Consider the following 21,253-nt stretch of genomic DNA (forward strand, 5'->3'; position numbering starts at 1 on the left):
GGGGGTAGATGCCAAGTGAAACTGCTGGTCATATGGAAAGTTTTTAATTTTTTTGAGAAATCCCCATACTGTTTTCCATAGAGGCTGAGTCAAACATTTCTACCAATAGTAGATGAGGATTCTTTTTCCCTCACGTCCATGCCTTCACTGATTATATCTACTCTTTTTGTGTGTGCCAACCTCACTGGTGTGAGATATTTCACTGTTGTTTTGAGTTGCATTTTCCTGACAGGAAGTGACAAAGGGCACTTTTTCATATACCATCTATCTATAGCCATCTGTATTTCCCTAATATGGATGAGTAATTTACAGAAACATTTTAACATCTGGCAGGGACCTTAGATAACCTATAATTAACTAGCCTTATTTTTGTACAGCTCTAAGGTTATCCATGAGGTAATAGACCTCACTGCTTGCTCTCTGGAGTGTCCCCCTCAGTCCCCTTCAATCATAATAATGACCCCTTTATCTCTTTTAAATACTGAGTTTTCAAGTTATATTTCATTCAGGACCAAAGACATTGTTTTGGAACCACTGGTTTATTCCAATAAAGTTATTAAATTATAAATTACAATTTACATTGAGAAAATATCAAAACCCATAGACTAAACTGCTCATCCAAGGACACATCATTTAAAAAAGAAAAGTTTGATTGAAAAATTCATTGCTTGTGGACTATTTTATGTAGCTATAAGAAAAGAACAAATCATGCAGTTCGGTGCAACGTAGATGGAACTGGAGTGTATCATGTTAAGCGAAATAAGTCAGAGGGAGGACAAATACCGGATGATATCACTGATCTGTGGAATACAGAGACAAAACAAGAGAAAAAAAAACAGTACTGAACAATGACAAATCCTTGGTACTGGAATCTAAAACCAATTACCAAATAGTATGGGGAGGGAAGAAGGGGATGATCAGATAAGAGGTGACATAAGAAGTGAAGGGTCATGGGCACTTTGATAGTGGTGAAATGTAATAATTTTGTACATCAATACCATAAACTGTAACACTATTCTAACTACCCAGACTGCAAGTATTAATTAAAACACATTGCTTAAATAAAATACATTGCTTGATCCAAGGAGATGGCGAAAAGGACTAAAGTTCATGCTTTGCAGGTGAGTGCCCTGGGTTTGATCCCAGAACCATGTAGTCCCCTGAGCATCATCATCAGGTACAACCCAAAAACCAAAAATTTTTTTTAAAAAATTGAAATAAAGCCTATTACTTTTTTTTTTATTTATTTATTTTTTTTGCTTTTTTGGGTCACACCCGACATTGCACAGGGATTACTTCTGGCTCATACACTCAGGAATTACTCCTGGCAGTGCTCAGGGGATCATATGGGATTCTGAAAATCGAATTCTGGTCAGCCGCATGCAAAGCAAATGCCCTACCCACTGTGCTATCGCTCCAACCCCAAGCCTATTACTTTTTATTGCAAAAGATGCTGCAAACAGCACAAAAATATTAAGAGCTATTCACAAAACTGAATTTAACTGAAGTTGTATTTTACCTCCATATTGGAAGTATTTTTGAATTACAAAATAAAAAGGTTCTATAAGGAAAGAAGAACAGAAATGTCACCTAAGCTTCATGTGAAATAAAGTAACATCTCTTACTTCTTACCCAGGGATCACCTCTTACACCATTGACTAGCAACTGATAGGAATGCTTTTAATCTTTCACGCTATATTTATTATCCATTTAAACATCTTTTTTAAAAAGGATATTTTTCCTTTTCAATAATCAAAAGAATTTTTGACATAGTTTTTTAACTCCAAAACATACCATTTTCTATTAAATAAAAATTGTTCGTAAGTATATCCATACCATAGATATGTATCTTCAGTTCTACCATTACCAACATAATTGTAACAGACTAAAGACATTTCTGCACATGTACCTTTCCACATACGTGCGTTAAAGCTCTATTTTACCTTCACTCTGACCTGCTTGTGTCTGAACTCCTGTGTATGGTTGCTGCTGCGGCTGAATTCCAGGTGGGTGAGCTGCGGACGAGGAGGAAGCAATGCTATCAGGTGTTCCCGAACGGTCTTCTGCAGGAGCACTGGGTGGCCCTGCAGACATGAAAAGTCAGTTCAGTCCCCAGCTAAAGCAACTTCTAAGTTTGGTTTTGAAAATAATAAAAACTACTACAGAATCAGCATAACCACACATGAAGCCTTTTACATATATCTTCCCCCGTCTTCAGTATCTTAAGCATCAAATTATAGAAACAGAAATCTTTCCCCTACAAAATGACGATAACACACTGTATTCTTGAGACCTAATGTCCCCTTGCAAAAAACAAAAACTTATCTCTGCAATACCTATATTCTCCATCTTATGAAAGCATGAATCAAAAGTATTATTTCATCCTTTCTTGAGTCTCCATTATCCCTTAATCAAGTTCAGCACTGCGGTTTGGTAATCAAGATCCAGCTATTTCTCCGATTCCTCCTTTCATATGCTTTGCTTCAGCTAAACTAACCAAATGCTACAATATAAATAGCAATTTTTGCCTTCATTTAATTTACTGGGCTGGAGTGATAGCACAGCAGCAGGGCATTTGCCTTTCATGTGGCGGACCCCTGTTTGATTCCTCCACCCCTCTTGAAGAGCCCGGCAAGCTGCTGAGAGTATCAAGCTCTCACGGCAGAGCCTGGCAAGCTCCCCGTGACATATTGGATATGCCAAAAACAGTAACAATAAGTCTCACAATGAGAGACATTACTGGTGCCCGCTAGAACAAATCGATCAGCAATGGGATGACAGTGATTTAATTTATTAATATTCCTTCCACATGTGAAGGTCTGTCATTTGCAAAAATTGAATATAGTATTCTTTGAAAGTTAGTAATAACCCATTTCCAGTAAACTTTCACCTCTATTTTTTTCACTTATGAACTTCTATGGAATAACTATTAATATGGCCCTTATCAACTTCTTTGCTCTCTAAAAACAGGTCCCACCTACCCTCTTAAGACTAGAAGCTTTCCCAGCAGTCCCCTTTCTCTTTTTGTTGGTGTCACAAGGTCTTATACCTTTTTTTTAAGGTCTTATACATTTTACATGAGGAGTCATTGAAATTCTTCCAAAATAATTAGCAAAGAAGTAAATAAAGAAATTATGCTCAACTTTTGTAACTCTGGTTGTCAAAAAGCAAACAAATAGCTGAAGACAACTATAGATTTTATTCCTTTTTGTTTGGACAGCAAAGAAGAATGTTTCAAAAGCATGAGTTCAGATGCCAAACTGCTAGCTTTGAACCCCAATGTTGTCCCTTATTAGCTGTGTAACTCTGGGCATGTTATCTGACCTCCTTATGCATCTCAACTGCCTAATCTATACCAAAAAAAAATTATTAAATACAGCTTTTCTAAGGACTAAGAGTTAAAAAGAGCCTTTATAAAGTGCTCTAAAAGTGATTAGCAATTACATGTTCCACATAAGTACTTTTTATAAATAGTAGACTTATTTCCTGAGGGTGAAATCCTAGTTTTTGTGCTGATTTTTCACAGGATTTAATACTGAGTGCACAGCTGTCAGCTGAGAATCCAGGTAGTGGCAAGAATCTAAACTAGTTTATGACCCTTATGGACCTTTCCAAAATAACAAACTTCTGGTTTCTACTTTCACCAAAGTTTAGGCAAATCAGGAAATAGAGGGTTTCATAGCATGGAAAAGGAAAAACTTTTCAAAGTGCTAAAAAATCAGAATCTCTATCACTTAACTGATGTTTTATTCCAGTATATACTACACACGTAGAAACTTACTGAACTGAATCCTTTATGATTTGTGCACTTCACCAAATCCAAGTTAAAGAAGGAAAAGGAGGAAAGTTCAAAGAAGGAATGAAGAATTTAAGGGAGAAACTAACTTACCTGAAACCTGATCATCTGTTAAGCCAAATGCTGACATGACATTTTTATTGATTTCATCTTGGTTTTTTAAAGGATCAAAAGCTGACATACTTGCTGCCATAACTTGAGTAGACTGTTTTCCAGAAGAATCAGAAGCAGCAGGCTTTTCTTCCCTACCATCCACAGCATCTATAAAAGCAATAAACAGATTTATTTTCTGTTTCGTCTATATTCATTGAAGCTTGAAAAATACAAATGAAAGAAATACATATGTGCATAGTCAGAATATTAAGAGCATTTATCTCTCACTACAGAAATATAATTTTACTCTTTTCTACATACTTATTACTTTTTAGCGAAGGATCAAAAATAAATACAAACTTTTTCAAAATATGACATTATTTACCCAGTTCCCTAAGAATTATAAGATGAGAAAGTGAGAAATAAAAGCTCTTTAACAGAGAAACACTTTCTATTTACTATTTGTTTAGAGAATACTGACCTAGTATTGGGCACAACATTTTATTTTGGAGACAGGTAACAAGATTAACTAAGGTTTTATCTACTTGTCTATTGCCGCATTAAATAATCATTAAATTACTATTAGATATAAATCTCAACCTGCATATTATATACCTTTAATTTGCTATGTCATTGTTTATGCTCATTACACATTAAATTACTGACTGAAATCATTAAAGATAAAGTGATATATTTTGGATTTGCTTCAAAACAATATGGAAGCAGTAGAAACATGCCAATACAGATGACAGATACTTGTCAACTATTCCAATTAGCTCAGAAGTCCTTTTAATTGTATGTTCACTATTATATATGTTTATACATTCTTATAATAAAGTACTTTAAAAATAAAAATGGCAATTGGGATGGAGAATGGACCACTAAGTCAACGATGGTTGGAGGGATTGCTCACAATGAGATACATGCTGAAAGTAGACAAAGGATCAAACATGATGGCCTCTCAGTATCTGTATTGCAAAACATTAATTCCCAAAAGTAGAGAGAGTAAGAAGGAAAGTGCCTGCCATAGAGTGGGGGTGGGTGGGTGGGTGGGAGGAGGGATGCTGGGGACACTGATGATGGGAAATTTACACTGGTGAAAGGATGGGTGGTTGATCACTGTATGACTAATACTTAATCATGAAAACTTTGTAACCGCATCTCATGGTTATTCAATAGAAAAAAAAATTAATAAAAAAATTAAAAATTAAAAAATAAAAGCGTTAATATTATAAGGGTAAATTTAAAATAATTTTTACTTCTAAGAAGTACTAAGTAGGCATTTATGTATGCTTTCTCATGAAACAGAAAGAATCCAGAAACTTAAGATTAAGATACTAAAAAAAGAATAAATCAAAAGAAAAGATACACAGGCTACCATTCTCAGGAATACTGGTGGAAGGTCCTGGTTCTCCAGGTGGTTCCAAGCTATCCAATAGGCGATTCACTTTATTTCGAAGTTCTACCAGTTCTCGGCGGAGATATTTCACCTGACTTGATTCAAGGGGTCTTGGCTGGCCATTAACTGAAATAAAAATTTTCATTACTTCAAATTAGGAAATATTCTTGCATCAGTATCAATGGAATTATATCCAAAAAAGAAAAAATAGATATGATTTCTTTAAAAAGTGAAACAAAATCAAATACAATACCTATTGCTGTTATCTGAAAAATTCCTTTGATATTCTTTACTTTTACTTTTAAATAATTAGATCTATATGCTATGAACAAAAACAAAAAGTTCACTAGAATTCAACTGTAGTAAAACATACTAAAACCTACAGCATGTTTGAATGTATTTTTAATAGAAACTGCCTACCTCCTGGGCCAGAGAGAGTTCAGATGGCTAGACTGCGTGCCTAGCATGCACAGCCCTGGCTCTGACCCCCAGTACTTCATGGCCTCTGAAGCACAACACAGTGAAGCTCTGGTGACCCCAGTACCAAAGGGGAGACACTCTCCAAAATTTTAGGAATTATATACTTCCAAAGGATTATTTGGGGGCCTACAGTGATAATACAGTGGGTAGGGCACTTGCCGTATAAGCTGCGGACCTGGATTCAATCCCCAGCAATCCATCTGGCCCCCCAAACCAGCCAGAAGTAAACTCTGAGCACAATTGGGTGTGGTCCGCTGCCACCCTACCTCCAATAAAAGTCACTTTGTTTCACATTATTCTTACATAGTCCTGAAATATTTAATTAACGCCTTATTCTGTACAAAAATGTTAAATAGTACCTGACTAAATAGATGTTATTCCTTTTGCCTGTGACCTAAAAATACCCATAAAATAACTGGTCATGTGTGTAATCTCCAGGTGGCTAGGGAGTCCCATGGCTCTCTCTCGCCGCCTGTGTTTGGTGGACTCAAGCCACTTTCCCGCCCGGAACGGCAAATACCACGGGTGGACGAAAGAGGAAACGAGGGCCAGGCTGATTGGTGATCAGCTGCCATTTATTCCATTCTCCCAAGGCGCCTGTTCCAGTCTCACTGAGCCCCTCATTCTAGTCTCACACTGCCCCTCATTCCCGTCTCCTTCTGTCTCTCCCGCTCATCTCTCCATGCTCCCTTTCTCAGCCTGGTCCCTTTCTAGTCTCTCTCCAACTCACCCGCATTGAGGGTAGCACAATCAACATCAAAAGCCGTTCCTGATTACCCATCAGGTTCAAGGGTGGAAATACCATCTAGGTATTCCCGGGTCGGCCTCATGCAAGGCCTTACCCGCTGTGCTATTGCTCCAGCCCAAGTTCACTATAACACAATTAAAGATTTTTACTAATATGACTATAATTTTATGACTTTAATAAAAACTTCAAGCATTCAAAAAAGATCATAAACACATTAACTATCTCTAAACATTTTTCTTTTACCTTTGCTCCTCTCATCATTAATACAGACATAACTGAGTGTTAGGTCATCTCTCCCAAAACCCATCTACCAATGTCATGCCTTTAAAAAGTATTAGACTTTTTCCTTAAAAAAAATCTTGCCACATTAGATTTATTCCATTACCTTACTTGGGAGGGAGGGGCTGCCAAATAGGTGCTCAGGAGAAACAGGGAACCCAGGGGCCACTCCCAGAGATATTCAGCTAACCAGACAAAATGTAAGGGCTCAAGAAATCGATATTGCTAGGGCCATCCCAGCACTGCTTGGAGGCTACAAGCTGTGTTTTTGTTAGTATTAAAACTAGTATTCTAGCTGTATTTTATAATTCTTATATTAGAATATACATCTATTATTTTGGACTGGAGCTATAGCACAGCAGATAGGGACTTCGCCTTGCACACAACCGACCCGGGTTCGATTCCTTCGTCCCTCTCGGACAGCCCGACAAGCTACCCAGAGTATCTCACCTGCAGGGCAGAGCCTGGCAAGCTACCCGTGGCGTATTCGATATGCCAAAAACAGTAACAAGTCTCACAAAGGAGATGTTAGTGGTGCCTGCTTAAGCAAATCGATGAACAACGGGACGACAATGCTACAGTGCTATATCGATTATTCTATGTGATAGATACCCAATACAAGTTTTAAAAAAAAATTCTTTTGAGTCCCAGTTTATTACTTTTTAATGCCTAATATGAGTGCTTTTTCTTTACAGAGAAAATTATTTGGTTTGTCTACTTTAACATTATTGGAAATGTTTTCTCATTTAAACCAATCAAACTTTTGGTATAAACTATCTTTATAAATGTATATTTCAATATTCATTGAATTTGATATGTTAATATTATTTAGCAATTTGTAATCTGTTATAAATTAAAAGCAGTTTGCATTTTCCTTAGCTGATATCTATATTGACTATATTAACTTCCGGGCCAGGGAGACAGTACAGGGAAAAAGGACTCATGGTTTGCACATATGTGCTCTCAGTTCAATCTCCAGCATCATATGCACTCACAAGCATCAATGGGTATAGCTCTGGAATTTCAAAGGAACATGAGGTGCAAATCTGGTGGTCCTTAAGCACTAACAAATTAGCCCCTTGTGATCCCCAGAACCAGAGCCCAGGCATTCAATGGTCCATCTAGCTTAGCTGTCCAAGAATCACTGTTTTTCTGGGTGTGGGCCCTGTACCTCCACTTAAGATGTTTTCCCCCACTTCACCCTGTGCCTTCCCCGCAAATACAAAAATAGGACAAGAAAAAATAGTGCATAAAATATAGGTCCTATGTGTTATGTAAAAACATACATTACAGAAAATAGTACATATGTATTATTAGTAATAGTAGTAGTAATTAGAGCAATTACTAATAGTAATTAGAGAATTAAACTTAGCAAAGGTAATTTTAAACCAACATTTTCCATTATACAAATGTTTATAGTATTATTTAGGAAATACAAATTAAGAAGTAGGGAATTTAAAACATGTCCATTTGTATTAATTTGAAAGAAATATGTCATTATAGTAAAATCTTAATAATTCAATAATCTTGATATGGTTAAATTAAAGTAAACTTCCATTAAAGACTTATGATTGTGCTAAAAGAATTTTTCATTTTTTAACAAAAAGTTAATTCATTAAAATTAGTACAAATGCTATTCTTAAACTTTCATTATTTTTTTGAAAGACACATGGTCATAAAGCTTTAAGTAATTTAAAGCTACTTTTGGGACCTCAGCATTTTTTTAAAAAAGTTATTGGCTGAGTATCTGAAAGCAAAGAGCCAAAATGTCTTCAATTAAAAATATAAATACAACAGCAAATTAGAAGTTTACTACTTACCAAATAATGTTAGTTTCAGTATCCTACTACACTGAATTGCAAAGGAAAGGTCAGAACTATCAAAAATTGTTATGAGATCTCCATCTGAAATTTGAAATAAAAAGAGAAATAAGTCTCAGATTTGTATCTAGATAGAGTAAATCAGAAAAACCTGAGAGACAGCACTGGGGTTAGGACACTTGCCTCCTATCAATCCACCTAGCAGCACATATGGTCCCCCAAGCACCACCAGGTGTCACTCCTGAGCACAAAATCAGGAATAGTCCCTGATCACTAAAGGATGTGGTGAAACCACCAGTACCCTAATAAAAGAGTAAAGTAGGATATACATTAAATTGAAAGATGTAGATCACAGAATATCATTAGAATTTCAAAAACAAAAAAACCTGAACAAACATTAAAGATCTAGAAAAACATCTATGGTAAATGCTAAATTAACTTTATTACTCTTATGACAATTATCATGTTCTTAAAAGATTCCAAAACATAATCTATTTAAATGTCTTTTACTAGTTATCAGAAAGAGGTCTATGGCAGCATCTTCATAAATTATTTTAGAATCCTTTTCATTCTTGAACATGTAAAAATACTTATCAAAGTTTTCATTGTAATTCTAAGCACAGTAAACCACCACTGAAACAAAAGACCATACATGTAAGTGTAACTAGAAGAATTCAAAAAGTTTTTTGGAATTGCAGAACAAATTGGCAGAATAGTTTTTCAACCCACTGTCCTCTTCTGATGTCAAGGTGAAAACTATCAATTCTTCCCAGAAAAATTATTCAGTTTATCCTGAGATCCCAAGGACGAAAACCATTATAAGATATCAATTCTGAAATTTTATAAAGCTTTCAAAGAAGTAGGAGGGAGAAAAAGTCCTTTGGAGAACAAAAACAGAACAGCAGTCACAGGCAAGTAGTTGATCAGGGTAAATGATCTGTCTTCTGAAGTACATCTGGAGGGGTAGGGAAGTTCTGTCCTGAAAATGCTGAGAAGTTGTGTCAACCTGCTCTACTACACTAATTTTTACACTGATCAGGCAGATTCATTTTGGACTAGGATGGCAATCTAAGTCATAATTGAGCATTTGATCATTGTTTTCCCTCATTAAAGCCAAGTCCATTTCTTATAATAAACATGCCTAAATGTTCAACTGCAGGCATTCAATTAATAAGTACATTTTAACATTGACAGTTTCAGGGATTAAACCCCAGGTATTATATGTATAAGGCATATTACCACTGAGCCATATTTCAGTCCCATAAACACATTTTTAACAAATTACAAATACACATTTTTAAAAAATGAAAAATTCTATCAAGTATGTCTTTTCTGATTTCAACAAGAGTATCCCCAATGGCAAGAACAAATATACATTTTAAAAAAAGGAAAAATTCTATCAAGTATGTCTTTTCTGATTTCAACAATATAAAGTATCCCCAATGGCAAGAACGTCACCTAAGCCAGCCCTTCCCTTTAGACAAGAATAGACAAATTTGTTCAAATGCCACACTTAATAATACCATTTTTAAAAATTAAATGTGGAGGGGCTGGAGTGATAGCACAGCGGGTAGGGCGTTTGCCTTGCACGCGGCCAACCCGGGTTCAAATCCCAACATCCCATATGGTCCACTAAACTCTGCCAGGGGTAATTCCTGAGTGCAAAGCCAGGAGTAACCCTGTGCATCCATTAAATGTGGTAATTAGATGTGGGAGACAAAGCTGCAACAACTGAATAACTAAGTGAAGGGTCCTCAATGAACTGAAAGCTAAGAATGGTTTCAGATTTTTAGAGAACTTTTTAAAAAGAAGAGAGTCTTATGTTTCCCATTATCATTATCCCTTAAAGTCTGTTTAAGTATGGAAATTAAGAGAAAATCAATTTAACAAGTTCAGTTTAAGACCTGCCAAATCAGTGGTAAGAGCAAAGCATATCAGAAAATGAAGATGTTGAAAATATGAGTGATGAAATACAGAAAGGAAATAAACTAATCAAATCGAGGTACTTAAGGAAGTCAAACGGACAGTAGAGACTATATGAAAATAAATTTACTAGAGAAGAAAAGAATGTCTTTATGTTCCTAAACATGGGTGACTCGCAAAAATTGATTTTCTGTGCTACTAGAAAATACATTAAAGAAGAGAAAGGAGAGTTACACCCATAAGATTAAAAGTTAGCTTAGGTGGAAAGTAGCTGCTCAACCAGAGACTACACATCCCATTCCACTTTCAATTAGCAGGGTCATGTGACTAGGAAGTGGCATGATATAACAACTTCAAGTCAAAAGAGCATAATCTCCCAGGTGTTCCTCTACACTATCTCTATGCACCTGCCCTGATGTCAAAGTAAGCTTGTAAGACATTCTGAAGATACAAGACTTCCCATCTGCCCGGGTCCATGAATGATTTCTTGAGTGTTAAAACAAGTGAAATGTTAAAGTGTTATATTGAAACAGCTGGAATTATTTTAAATCAACACACAAAGACAAAAAAGATGCTACTATAGATAAGAAAACTGGGATAGCACAGTGTCATCAATAAGAAATAAGAATCTAAAAACAGTGATTAAAAAGGAGGGGAGGGGAATGAGAGAAAAGAGAGAGAGAGAGAGACATAGAGGAAGACAGAGGATAGAGGGTGGGGGATGATGGAAGGGAACTTGGGGGCACTGGTGCTGGGAAATGTACACTGGTGGAGGGATGGGTATGGTGGAGGGAACACTGTAATACTGTATGACTGAAATCCAATCATGAACAGGTTTGTAATGGTATATCTCACAGTGATTCAATTAAAAAAAAAAAGAAATTCCCATTTTATTTATCCACATTCCTAGTCCAAATACAAAACAAGTTCTGAAGCTTTTGAGGATGAGAATAAGACTGAAGACCAAAAAAAAAAAAAAAGTAGTGGTAAACACATAATGCACAATTTCAATAGATACGCTATCAAAGAAAAGAGGTTTATATATGCCCACGGATAGCTAAAACAATTCTTGGGGAAAAAATGATGGGAGGCATCACCCTCCCCAACCTTAAACTCTACTACAAAGCGGTAACAATTAAAACAGCATGGTACTGGAACAAAGGCAGAGCTGAAGATCAATGAACAGGGTGGAATATCCCTACACACAACCTCAAATGTACGATCATCTAATCTTTGATAAGGGAGCAAGAGATGTGAAGTGGAGCAAGGAAAGCCTCTTTAACAAATGGTGCTGGCACAACTGGACAACCACATGTAAAAGAATGGGCTTAGACCTCGACCTGACACCATGCACAAAAGCCAGATCAAAATGGATTAAAGACTTCAACATCAGACCACAAACCATAAGGTACATTGAAGACAAGGTCGGCGAAACCCTCCACGATACTGAAGATAAAGGTATCTTCAAAGATGACACGGAACTAAGCAATCTAGCAAAAACAGAGATCAACAAATGGGACTACATTAAACTAAAAAGCTTCTGCACCGCAAAAGATACAGTGACCAAAATACAAAGACTATCTACAAAATGGGAAAGGATATTTACACAATATCCATCAGATAAAGGGTTGATATCAATGGTATATAAAGCACTGGTTGAACTCTACAAGAAGAAAACATCCAACCCCATCAAAAAATGGGGCGAAGAAATGAACAGAAACTTTTCCAAGGAAGAGATACGAATGTCCAAAAGGCACATGAAAAAGTGCTCTGCATCGCTAATCATCAGAGAGATGCAGATCAAAACAACCATGAGATACCACCTCACACCACAGAGACTGGCACACATCCAAAAGTACAACAGCAACCACTGTTGGAGAGGATGTGGGAAGAAAGGGACCCTTCTACACTGCTGGTGGGAATGCCGACTAGTTCAGCCCTTATGGAAAACAATATGGACGATTCTCAAAAAACTAGACGTTGAGCTTCCATTTGACCCAGCAATACCACTTCTGGGAATATATCCCAGAGGAGCAAAAAAGTATAGTCGAAATGACATCTGCACTTATATGTTCATTGCAGCACTGTTTACAATAGCCAGAATCTGGAAAAAACCCGAGTGCTCTAGAACAGATGACTGGTTGAAGAAACTTTGGTACATCTATACAATGGAATACTATGCAGCTGTTAGAAAAAATGAGGTCATGAAGTTTGCATGTAAGTGGATCAGCATGGAAAGTATCATGCTAAGTGAAATGAGTTAGAAAGAGAGAGACAGACATAGAAAGATTGCACTCATCTGAAGAATATAGAATAATAGACTAGGAGTCTAACACCCAAGAATAGTAGAAATAAGTACTAGGAGGTTGACTTCATGGCTTGGAGGCTGGTCTCTCATTCTGGGCAACTCAGAGAAGGGAACACCAAGTAAAATATGGTCGGAGGTCATGCAGGGGAGGGGTGATACGTGCCAAATGTAGACTTAGAGACTAAACACAATGGCCGCTCAACACCTTTATTGCAAACCACAACACCTAATCAGAGAGAGAGAACGAAAGGGAATACCCTGCCATAGTGGCAGTTTGGGGTGGGGGGAGACGGGACTGGGGAGGGTGGGAGGGATGCTGGGTTTACTGGTGGTGGAGAATAGGCACTGGTGTAGGGAAAGGTTCTCGAACTTTGTATGGGGGAAACATGAGCACAAAACTGTATAAATCTGTAACTGTACCCTCACGGTGATTCACTAATTAAAAATTAAAAAAAATTTAAAAAAAGAAAGAAAACAGGTTTATATAAAAGAAAACAGGTTCAAAGAAAAAGAAGTAAAAATAACCCACTATTATCATTTCATTGGTTGCATAACAAACACATTGTCATGCAAAATCCATCTCCATAAAATTGTTCTGTGGTCAATTTATATACAAATTATAGTATTATCTCAATATAATTTCAATATAAATTATAATTTTATAGCATGGTGTTCTATGGACACCGTGCTATAAAATTCCAGACCATTATTGCATACTCTGAAAACAATAGCAATAAAAAACCACTTGCTTTTGTTTTAAACCATCTTTCCCATAATTAAGCATAAAATTTTTTTTCACTGTAAAAAAATGCATACAGGTTTTAAGCAGAAAAGGAAGCACGGACAAAGAATAAAGTTTGTACAAAAAATCTTAAAAATTTCCTTTGAGTAACTATAATAATTTTTAACTTAAAGAAATTATAACTAGGGGCTGGAGCAACAGTACAGCGGGGAGGGCATTTGCCTTGCATGTAGCCGACCTGGGTTCGATTCCCGGCATCCCATATGATCCCCTGAGCACTGCCAGGTGTGATTCCTGAGCATAGAGCCAGGAGTAACACCTGAGCATCGCTAGGTATGACTCAAAATAAGCCAAAATATGGGGCTGGAGCGATAGCACAGCAGGTAGGGCGTTTGCCTTGCACTCGGCTTACCCAGGTTCAATTCCCAGCATCCCATATGGTCCCCCAAGCATTGCCAGGAGTAATTCCTGAGTGTATGAGCCAGGAGTAACCCTTATGTATTGCTGGGTGTGACCCCCCCAAAAGAAAGAAAAAAAAACCCAGATAAATAAGTATTTTTTAATTAATTAGAACTAAATAAAACGATAGATGGCAGACACAGCACCATACTGTTTCATTCGAGGCAACCCAGAGTGGGGCAGTGAGTTCCCCCTCCCTACCCCAACGAAGGCAGTCCCGGTAGCTGAAAACCTTCAGAACTCAACCACCTTCCACACACTAGGACGAGCCTCACCCTCGAGTGAATCTATTCCTGGACATCTCATACTTTACACCACCAATATATCACATCTGATGGGGTTTAAAGTAAAAGGCAATCAATCTTAAAGAAAAATATATTTATACAGATATAGATATAAGCACACAAGGCTAAACCTTTAACATGTTACTAATCTCTTACAGAAGGGTGTAATGACTCCTGGGTGAAATACAGCAATCTTCACACACTTTAAGAAACCTTTTTGTCTCATTTTTAGTGGATTATCATAATAAGCAATACAAAATAAATTATTTTGGTTCCACTTTGGGGGCAGGGTTTTGGGTTTGGGATGGAAATATGGTGGTGGGAAGGTGTAATGGTTGTGGTGCAACAATATTAAATGCAATCAAATATTGTAAACAACCTTATAAAAATAAAATATAAATTTTTTTTAAAAAAGAAATTGAAACTACATGAAAATCCCACAAATGAAAGTGGCCAATCAATTACCATGGAAGAAAAAAACATTTTTATTCTGAGATAATTCAATGAAAACTGGGCAAGAAAATATATAATCAGATTTAAGAACTATCATCAGTGCTGGAGACATAGTGCTCTCCAGCACCACATATGGTTTGCCAAGCACTCTGACCATTAAACCCCAATCACAGAGCCAAAAGTAAGCCCTGAGCACTGTCACGAGTGGCCCATCTCCCCCATACAAAAAAAAAAACACCTATCTTCAGAAACACTCTTACCTTCATCCTTATACTTTATTGTGACTTCATCATTACTCAGAAGTTTGCCCCTGAACACTCGTTGCATCATTAGTACTAATTCATCATAAGTAATATCTTCATTGTGAATAGGAATTCGTCGAATATCCTCTCCAAGTTGAGCTTTGATGATTAGTTTCCCACTTAGATCCAACTGTCCGTTCATGGTGGACTCCAGGATGGTCTATATACACAACTCTAGAAAAGACTACAAAATGGCTTTGATGATTAAATTGCAATAAAACTACAAAACCATCTTCTTTAAAAGTTGTAATGAAGAATTTAGTCCTATACTAAGTTACTCCCCAGTAACTTAGTAAAGTAAAAAAATTTCCTTTTACTTTCTCCTCTACTTTCCAATAAAATTTTCTACTTTCCAAAACAAAAAAAAAACAAACAAGAACAAAAAAGTTGACATCAAAGCTTTAGACCTCATAAACGATTGACTATTCCTGGGCCTGAAGAGACAGAGTGGGTAGAGTGTTTGCTTTGCATGCAAATAGAAGCCCCCCCTTCAATCCCCAACATTTATGATCCCCTGAGTTGAAAGGTGTCATCCCTGAGCAAAGCCAAGTGTGACCCCCAAACAAACAAACAAACAAGACTGCCTACTTCAAAGTGGCAATTTCTTTTTGTTTGGGTTTTCATCCCCTTTTGTTGAATCACCATGAGATCCACAGTTACAAAGTTGTTCATGAGTGGATTTCAGTCACACAATGTTCCAACAACCATCCCTTCACCAGTGTACATTTCCCACCACCAATGTCCCCAGTTTCATACCTGCAACTCCCCTACAATCTTCCTTGATGGCAGACATCCTGCCCCATCTCTCCTCACAGTGGCAATTTCATATGTACATAGAAAATGAGTCTCACTATTTTACAGCTAGTACTATCTTATCCACATACTAAATTACTTATCCACCATCCCTTGGATTTCTAACTTAACATGTCTAAAGGCAAACTCCTATCTCCCTTCAGGAAAATCTGATTCTCTAAATCTGTCTTCATTTCAGTAGTGACAATTTCTTCCTTAAAGTTAGAATTTTTAAAATGTCTTAGGAATCTGAAGGCCATACGGCTGCAACATTAGTCACCCACTGTCACCACTGATGACAAAGGTTGACTTGGCTGATCTGGCTGGTTAGGTGGATCTCCCCTTCTTCCCTCACCACTCTATATGCACCCCTCTCGAAGCTGCACACTGAGAGAGCACAGCCAAAAATTAAAATTAAAATATCAAAAATAATAAATGTTGGTTTCTCTTTTCCTCACACCTTGCACCTACCACTGCTAATTAATCTAGAAATCATGACCTTTAAAGTCTCTTGAGAATTAAATTGTTTCAGCACCTTTGTCTCTATCAACATGATTTAAATCACATTATAATCCAAGCCTGGATTATTGAAAAGGGCTCCTAAATAGTCATCCTGCTCATTAGTTATGCTCAACTTTGAATCTAGTCTCTACACATCAGAGTAAATTGCATTATATAAATCTAATGTCTCTCTGCTTGAAAATTTCCAAAGGAGTCCTATCTCCCTCTTAGTAAATGTCAGAACTGTAAAGTCATCAGCTGGTCTCTGGCCCAGGCCAAATATTTAACCTCATTACTTACCTAGATCCCACCTGGCTAATCAGTCACACCCATACTTTACATTCTATCTCAACTCAAGGCTTTGCACTTGCTGCTCTGTTCTAGAACTCTTCTCAATAGATTCAGATCCCTGATCAAATACTAACTGCTCTCTCAGAGTTTCTCTCTGACTAATATGACTCATCAGTCAACTTTCTTTATCCAACTTCATTTTTCTTCAAAACATTTATCACTAACAGACTTTACAATGTTCTTTTTTATTGTTCTTTCCACAAGAAGACAGGAAAGTTAAATGGGAGTGTTCAATGTATTCCCAGAGCTTAGGGCAGCATCTAACATAAGGTAATCAATTTAACATTTGGTAAATGAAAGGGAGAAATAAATGTTAGTCTGAAAATTGTATTAACCTCTAATTCCATTAACTTTTAAGTCTAAATGTTACTGAGCCTTAAAGTATATGGAAACACTATGGCAAAGTCTTAAATTTTTATCTCTAGAATAAGGTCTCATGAGTATTTTCTCTAGTTTTCCTATTAGGACAACTCAAGGACAAAGGATAAATGAATGTATCCTCCTGAGCTTTCTAAGACACCCACAGTATTCCTACATATTTCATAAAACAGCCCTTTCCAGTCCTAAATGGGTTGTTTTTCAATTATACTGAATATTTAAAACGGTGATGTCAGGGAATAATAAATTCTAATTTTTAGAATTTTCCCTTCAAGGTTTTAATCTTACTTTAGGATATTTGGTATGACTACCCCTTAATAAATTTCATACAGAATTCAAAATGTCTGAGGTCCTTATGAATTTAAATAGTTTTTAAAAAATGGAAATACACTGGATTCTTTCTTCTCACGGCCTATCTCTTCAAAACCAAGATGTTCTTGAACACATTATCTATAACCACTGTGCATTCTTTACTATCAAATGCTTGCTCCTCCACCCCAAGTGAATGACCTCTCGGACTGTTTAAAATGCACTATGATCTCCTACTGGTCACATTCTGGTTTCCATCTCGTCCTGCATATTACCAGCAGCTTTTTGTTTTTTCTTCTTAAAAGGAGCATTAACATCACATTTGGTCTTCATACTTTCCTACAATTAATCTTTTCGATAGTAACAGGAATAGAATCCAGGAGCCAAGGAACTCCCACATGTAAAGCTCTACTACTGAGCCAGATTCAGTTCTACAATTACTGCGCGTGAATGTGTTCCCGCGGGCGTGCATGTGTATGTGTGTTTGTGCTGTGTCTACAATTACTGTCTGTGTATTCCTGCTGCATCAATCCCTCAAAGTTCTAAATTATTTCATTTCATTAATACAACAATCCCTTAAATATCTGAACAAACCCCCCACAATTGCACCTGAGGCAATTACATCCCCCCAGTGACAAACTTCAGGAAAGCATTCTACATCTTGCCAACTATTTTTTAAATAGATGTTTCCATTCCTCATCTCATCATTCTCTCTTAACATATATTTTATTAAAAGTCCTATATTAAAATGAGGTATTAAATACTTGATCTAACAGTCGGTTGTTCAGAACACATGGATAGTGATTTATGTTGGATGTCAAGCTTATCTTAATACAAAGAATACACTTTGAATACATTTTAATCTGCCAATTCTCACAATGAACTTTCTCAAGACAGTAATTAACCCAAGGAGAAGAGAGCTCAAAAGGCTGGAGTACAGACTATACCTGCCCAAGGCCCTGAGTTCAAGTCCCAGAGCTACAAGGGTGTCCCTGGCAGCCCTCATCACCGTCACCAAACCTGAGCACCAAACTGTCAGATCCACACTGTGGGGATCTCCCCCCATTCCCAACTCTGACCATTTCCCCAAAAAACACCTGAGCATAACTGAAACTCATTAAGCATCATAGCCAACCCTGCCTTTGTCATCTCGGAAACATTCGCTTAGTGCCTATTAAGTGCCAGGTTCTGAGATATGATTACTTCAGCACAAGCATAAAGATAATAAAGAACTTCAGTAAATCAATGTTGTACCTTCTCCTATGTACAAGATGTACAAACCAGCAATAATGTGGTTAGGGGCCAAGGCAGAGAGCTTCAGCAAGGTATTATCTATTCCCAGCAGCACATCACCTAGTGCATAAGTAGGTATTAGAAAGCCTGTTGTTCCCTGCACAAAAGATGAAGAACAATAAAGTTCTGGCAAAAAGAACTTTGAGAAGAAAGCTGTATGATGGCGTTGGTTTCTAAGTCACACATTCACAGTTCTCCTTATATACCTAGAAGTGATCCCCACAGCAGACCTGCTCATCAGGGAAATTCCCAACACTGCCTCTGAGTGCAAGTCCTTTTGGGTCATGGGGAGACCGCTCATGGGTTCCAATGAATCTGAACACCTACTCCTCTTTTATTTTCATATCCCCAGACTTGCCTACACACTCACTCACTCGTTGGGATTTGAGAAGAAGCTCCCAGCGGCCAGGAACCAGGTTGGCCCCAGTTTGTGCAATCATGTCCACAGCGCACAACAAGGAAGACAAATCAGAAAGTACCATGAAAGTTGACCCCAGGGGGGAAAATCCTGTCCCCATAATTTCTTTACGGATCAGCAGAATTCTGGGACTCCTCCCCACCTGGCCCCCCCACCCCCACCCCGTCGCCACAGACTCACACACACACACACACCCAACTTCAGACTCAAAGCTGAGACTGGTATAAACCACACACACACACACACACACACAACTTCAGATTCAAAGCTGAGACTGGTATAAACCACACACACATAAACACACACACACACACAACTTCAGATTCAAAGCTGAGACTGGTATAAACCACACACACACAACTTCAGACTCAAAGCTGAGACTGGTATAAACCACACACACACACACAACTTCAAGACTCAAAGCTGCGACTTGTATAACCCCTCCCCCCCCACACACACACACAACTTCAGACTCAAAGCTGAGACTGGTATAAACGAGTTTCTGGGACAGCTGGTGTAATCCTTTCATTTCTTCTCCCATCTGGTCTTTTACCCGACTCCATCTAAAATCCCGAAAATGACACGGCCACCAATTTATGAAACCATCCCAAAAGGAACACTGTTCTCAGTCCCAGAGCGTCAAGTGACATGGCCAAGGTCATACAGCATGCCTGTCACCTGAACCAGCATCTAGGTCCAGTAGCTATAACCCCGACCCCCACCCCACCCCCAATTCCCGCCCCAGATCCAACTAATTCTGAAGGAGGGGGCATGGAGGGGGCCTTGGACTTGACCAAGCTCCCCAGCTCATCTCCCGTGGGTAGCAACTTCCTTTAGAAAGCGCTAAGGAAAAGCCCATCAAGCCTAGATTACAGCAAAGACTGCAAAGGGGGGGGCGGAGTTCAGGGGGGTCTGGACCTCGGGGGGTTTGCGGGGAGGGGCGTGTAGCAGCCGGGTGAGATTCCCACCCGGGGCTGGGTGAGCACTTTCAGTGCGGGCCACGCGGGGAACCCACCCCGCTCCCCACCTCCGATCTAACTTCGGCAAGGTTCGGGCGCGTCCAGCAGTTCCAGCTGGCGAACTCTCCGCCGCGGCTGCTTCCCGGAGCCAACAACTCTCCGAAGTTACGCGACCATCATCGCTCGGGCTCGGCCCGGGCGGCCGACACAACCCACAGGGACGAGGTTCCCCTGGAGGATCCCTCTCAAACTTCCCCACCCGCCGCCTCCCGCCGCCCCTCGACCCCGTCACACCCCCGCCCCAAGCCCCTCAGAGAGAGGGGGAGGGGAACGCTAAACAGAAGAACCCCCTCGGTGGGGGGCCCCCCAAAGCCCCTCTGCTCTCTCCTCGCCACTCGGCCGCTTTGGGGGGGAGGGGGCAAGCAAATGAGCGCGTCAGCCCGCGGCGGTCCCACCAGACGCCGTCTGAGAGACCTGTGTCCCCCCTTCCGCTGAGCCGCCTCCCCGCCTCCCGCCGCGACGAGCCCCCCGCCCGGCCTCGTCAGCCGCGCCCGAGCAGCCCTTCCCTCAGGCCCCGGGTCTCTCAGCCCGCCGCGTCAGAGCGGCCGCGCCCCCCGACTCCGGCCGTACCGGCGGGCTGAGGAAGCCTCTACCGCCTCTCTCCGCCGACCTCCAGGCACCGGGCTGAGGAAAAAGCCGCCGCCGAGGCCTCGGGCGTCGGGAGCAGGCGACGGTCACGGCCCACTCGTTTGCCCTCTAAGGCCGCCGCACCTTGCTCGTCGCCTCGCGCGGCCCGGGCCAATCGCACAGACCCACCGAGCCTAGCGAGAAGTCGGGCCCAGTACGTGGCAGGCGGGGGAAGAAGAGGGGCGGGAGCAAGAAGGGGGAAAAAAATTAAAAAAATAAGACTTGCCCCGCCCCACCCCTGTGCAGGTCAGCTCAGAACGCATGCGCGGGGGCGGGGCTGCGGAGCTGGCGAGCCCGGGTCGGCTTTTTCACTGGCTGCTTTTTCACTGAGCTGGTGCACGCATGCGCGAGGCGTGACCAGGCACTTCCGGGTTTCCCGAACGCTTCTATTTCCCCTCTCGCCTCAAGGCTGGGGGCGGGGTGGGGCGCGGGTGCTTCTTCTCGACGCCTTGGGAGCTCATTCAAAGTGCGCGTCTCGT

General features: G+C 39.5%; 1 protein-coding gene across 4 annotated transcripts in view; it reads right to left on the reverse strand.

Annotated features, from left to right (window-relative positions):
* The window catches only part of TFG (trafficking from ER to golgi regulator), a 29,359-nt gene extending 8,353 nt beyond the window's left edge, over window positions 1-21,006 (reverse strand). For 2 of the 4 annotated variants that reach the window (XM_055127022.1, XM_055127021.1), the window contains exons 1-6: window positions 20,718-21,006; window positions 15,045-15,270; window positions 8,616-8,699; window positions 5,268-5,414; window positions 3,890-4,057; window positions 1,944-2,084 (exon numbers count right to left, since the gene is read on the reverse strand). In XM_055127022.1, coding sequence (XP_054982997.1) covers window positions 1,944-2,084; window positions 3,890-4,057; window positions 5,268-5,414; window positions 8,616-8,699; window positions 15,045-15,228 — 724 coding nt within the window. In that variant the 5' untranslated portion in view covers window positions 15,229-15,270; window positions 20,718-21,006. The remainder of the gene's footprint in view (window positions 1-1,943; window positions 2,085-3,889; window positions 4,058-5,267; window positions 5,415-8,615; window positions 8,700-15,044; window positions 15,271-20,717) is intronic. The other 2 variants (XM_055127023.1, XM_004606745.2) reach the window with 1 other exon arrangement.
* Window positions 21,007-21,253: the final 247 nt, after the last annotated feature.

The sequence above is a fragment of the Sorex araneus genome, chromosome 2 (genome assembly GCF_027595985.1).
Source record: "Sorex araneus isolate mSorAra2 chromosome 2, mSorAra2.pri, whole genome shotgun sequence".
In the NCBI taxonomy this organism is placed as follows: domain Eukaryota; kingdom Metazoa; phylum Chordata; class Mammalia; order Eulipotyphla; family Soricidae; genus Sorex; species Sorex araneus.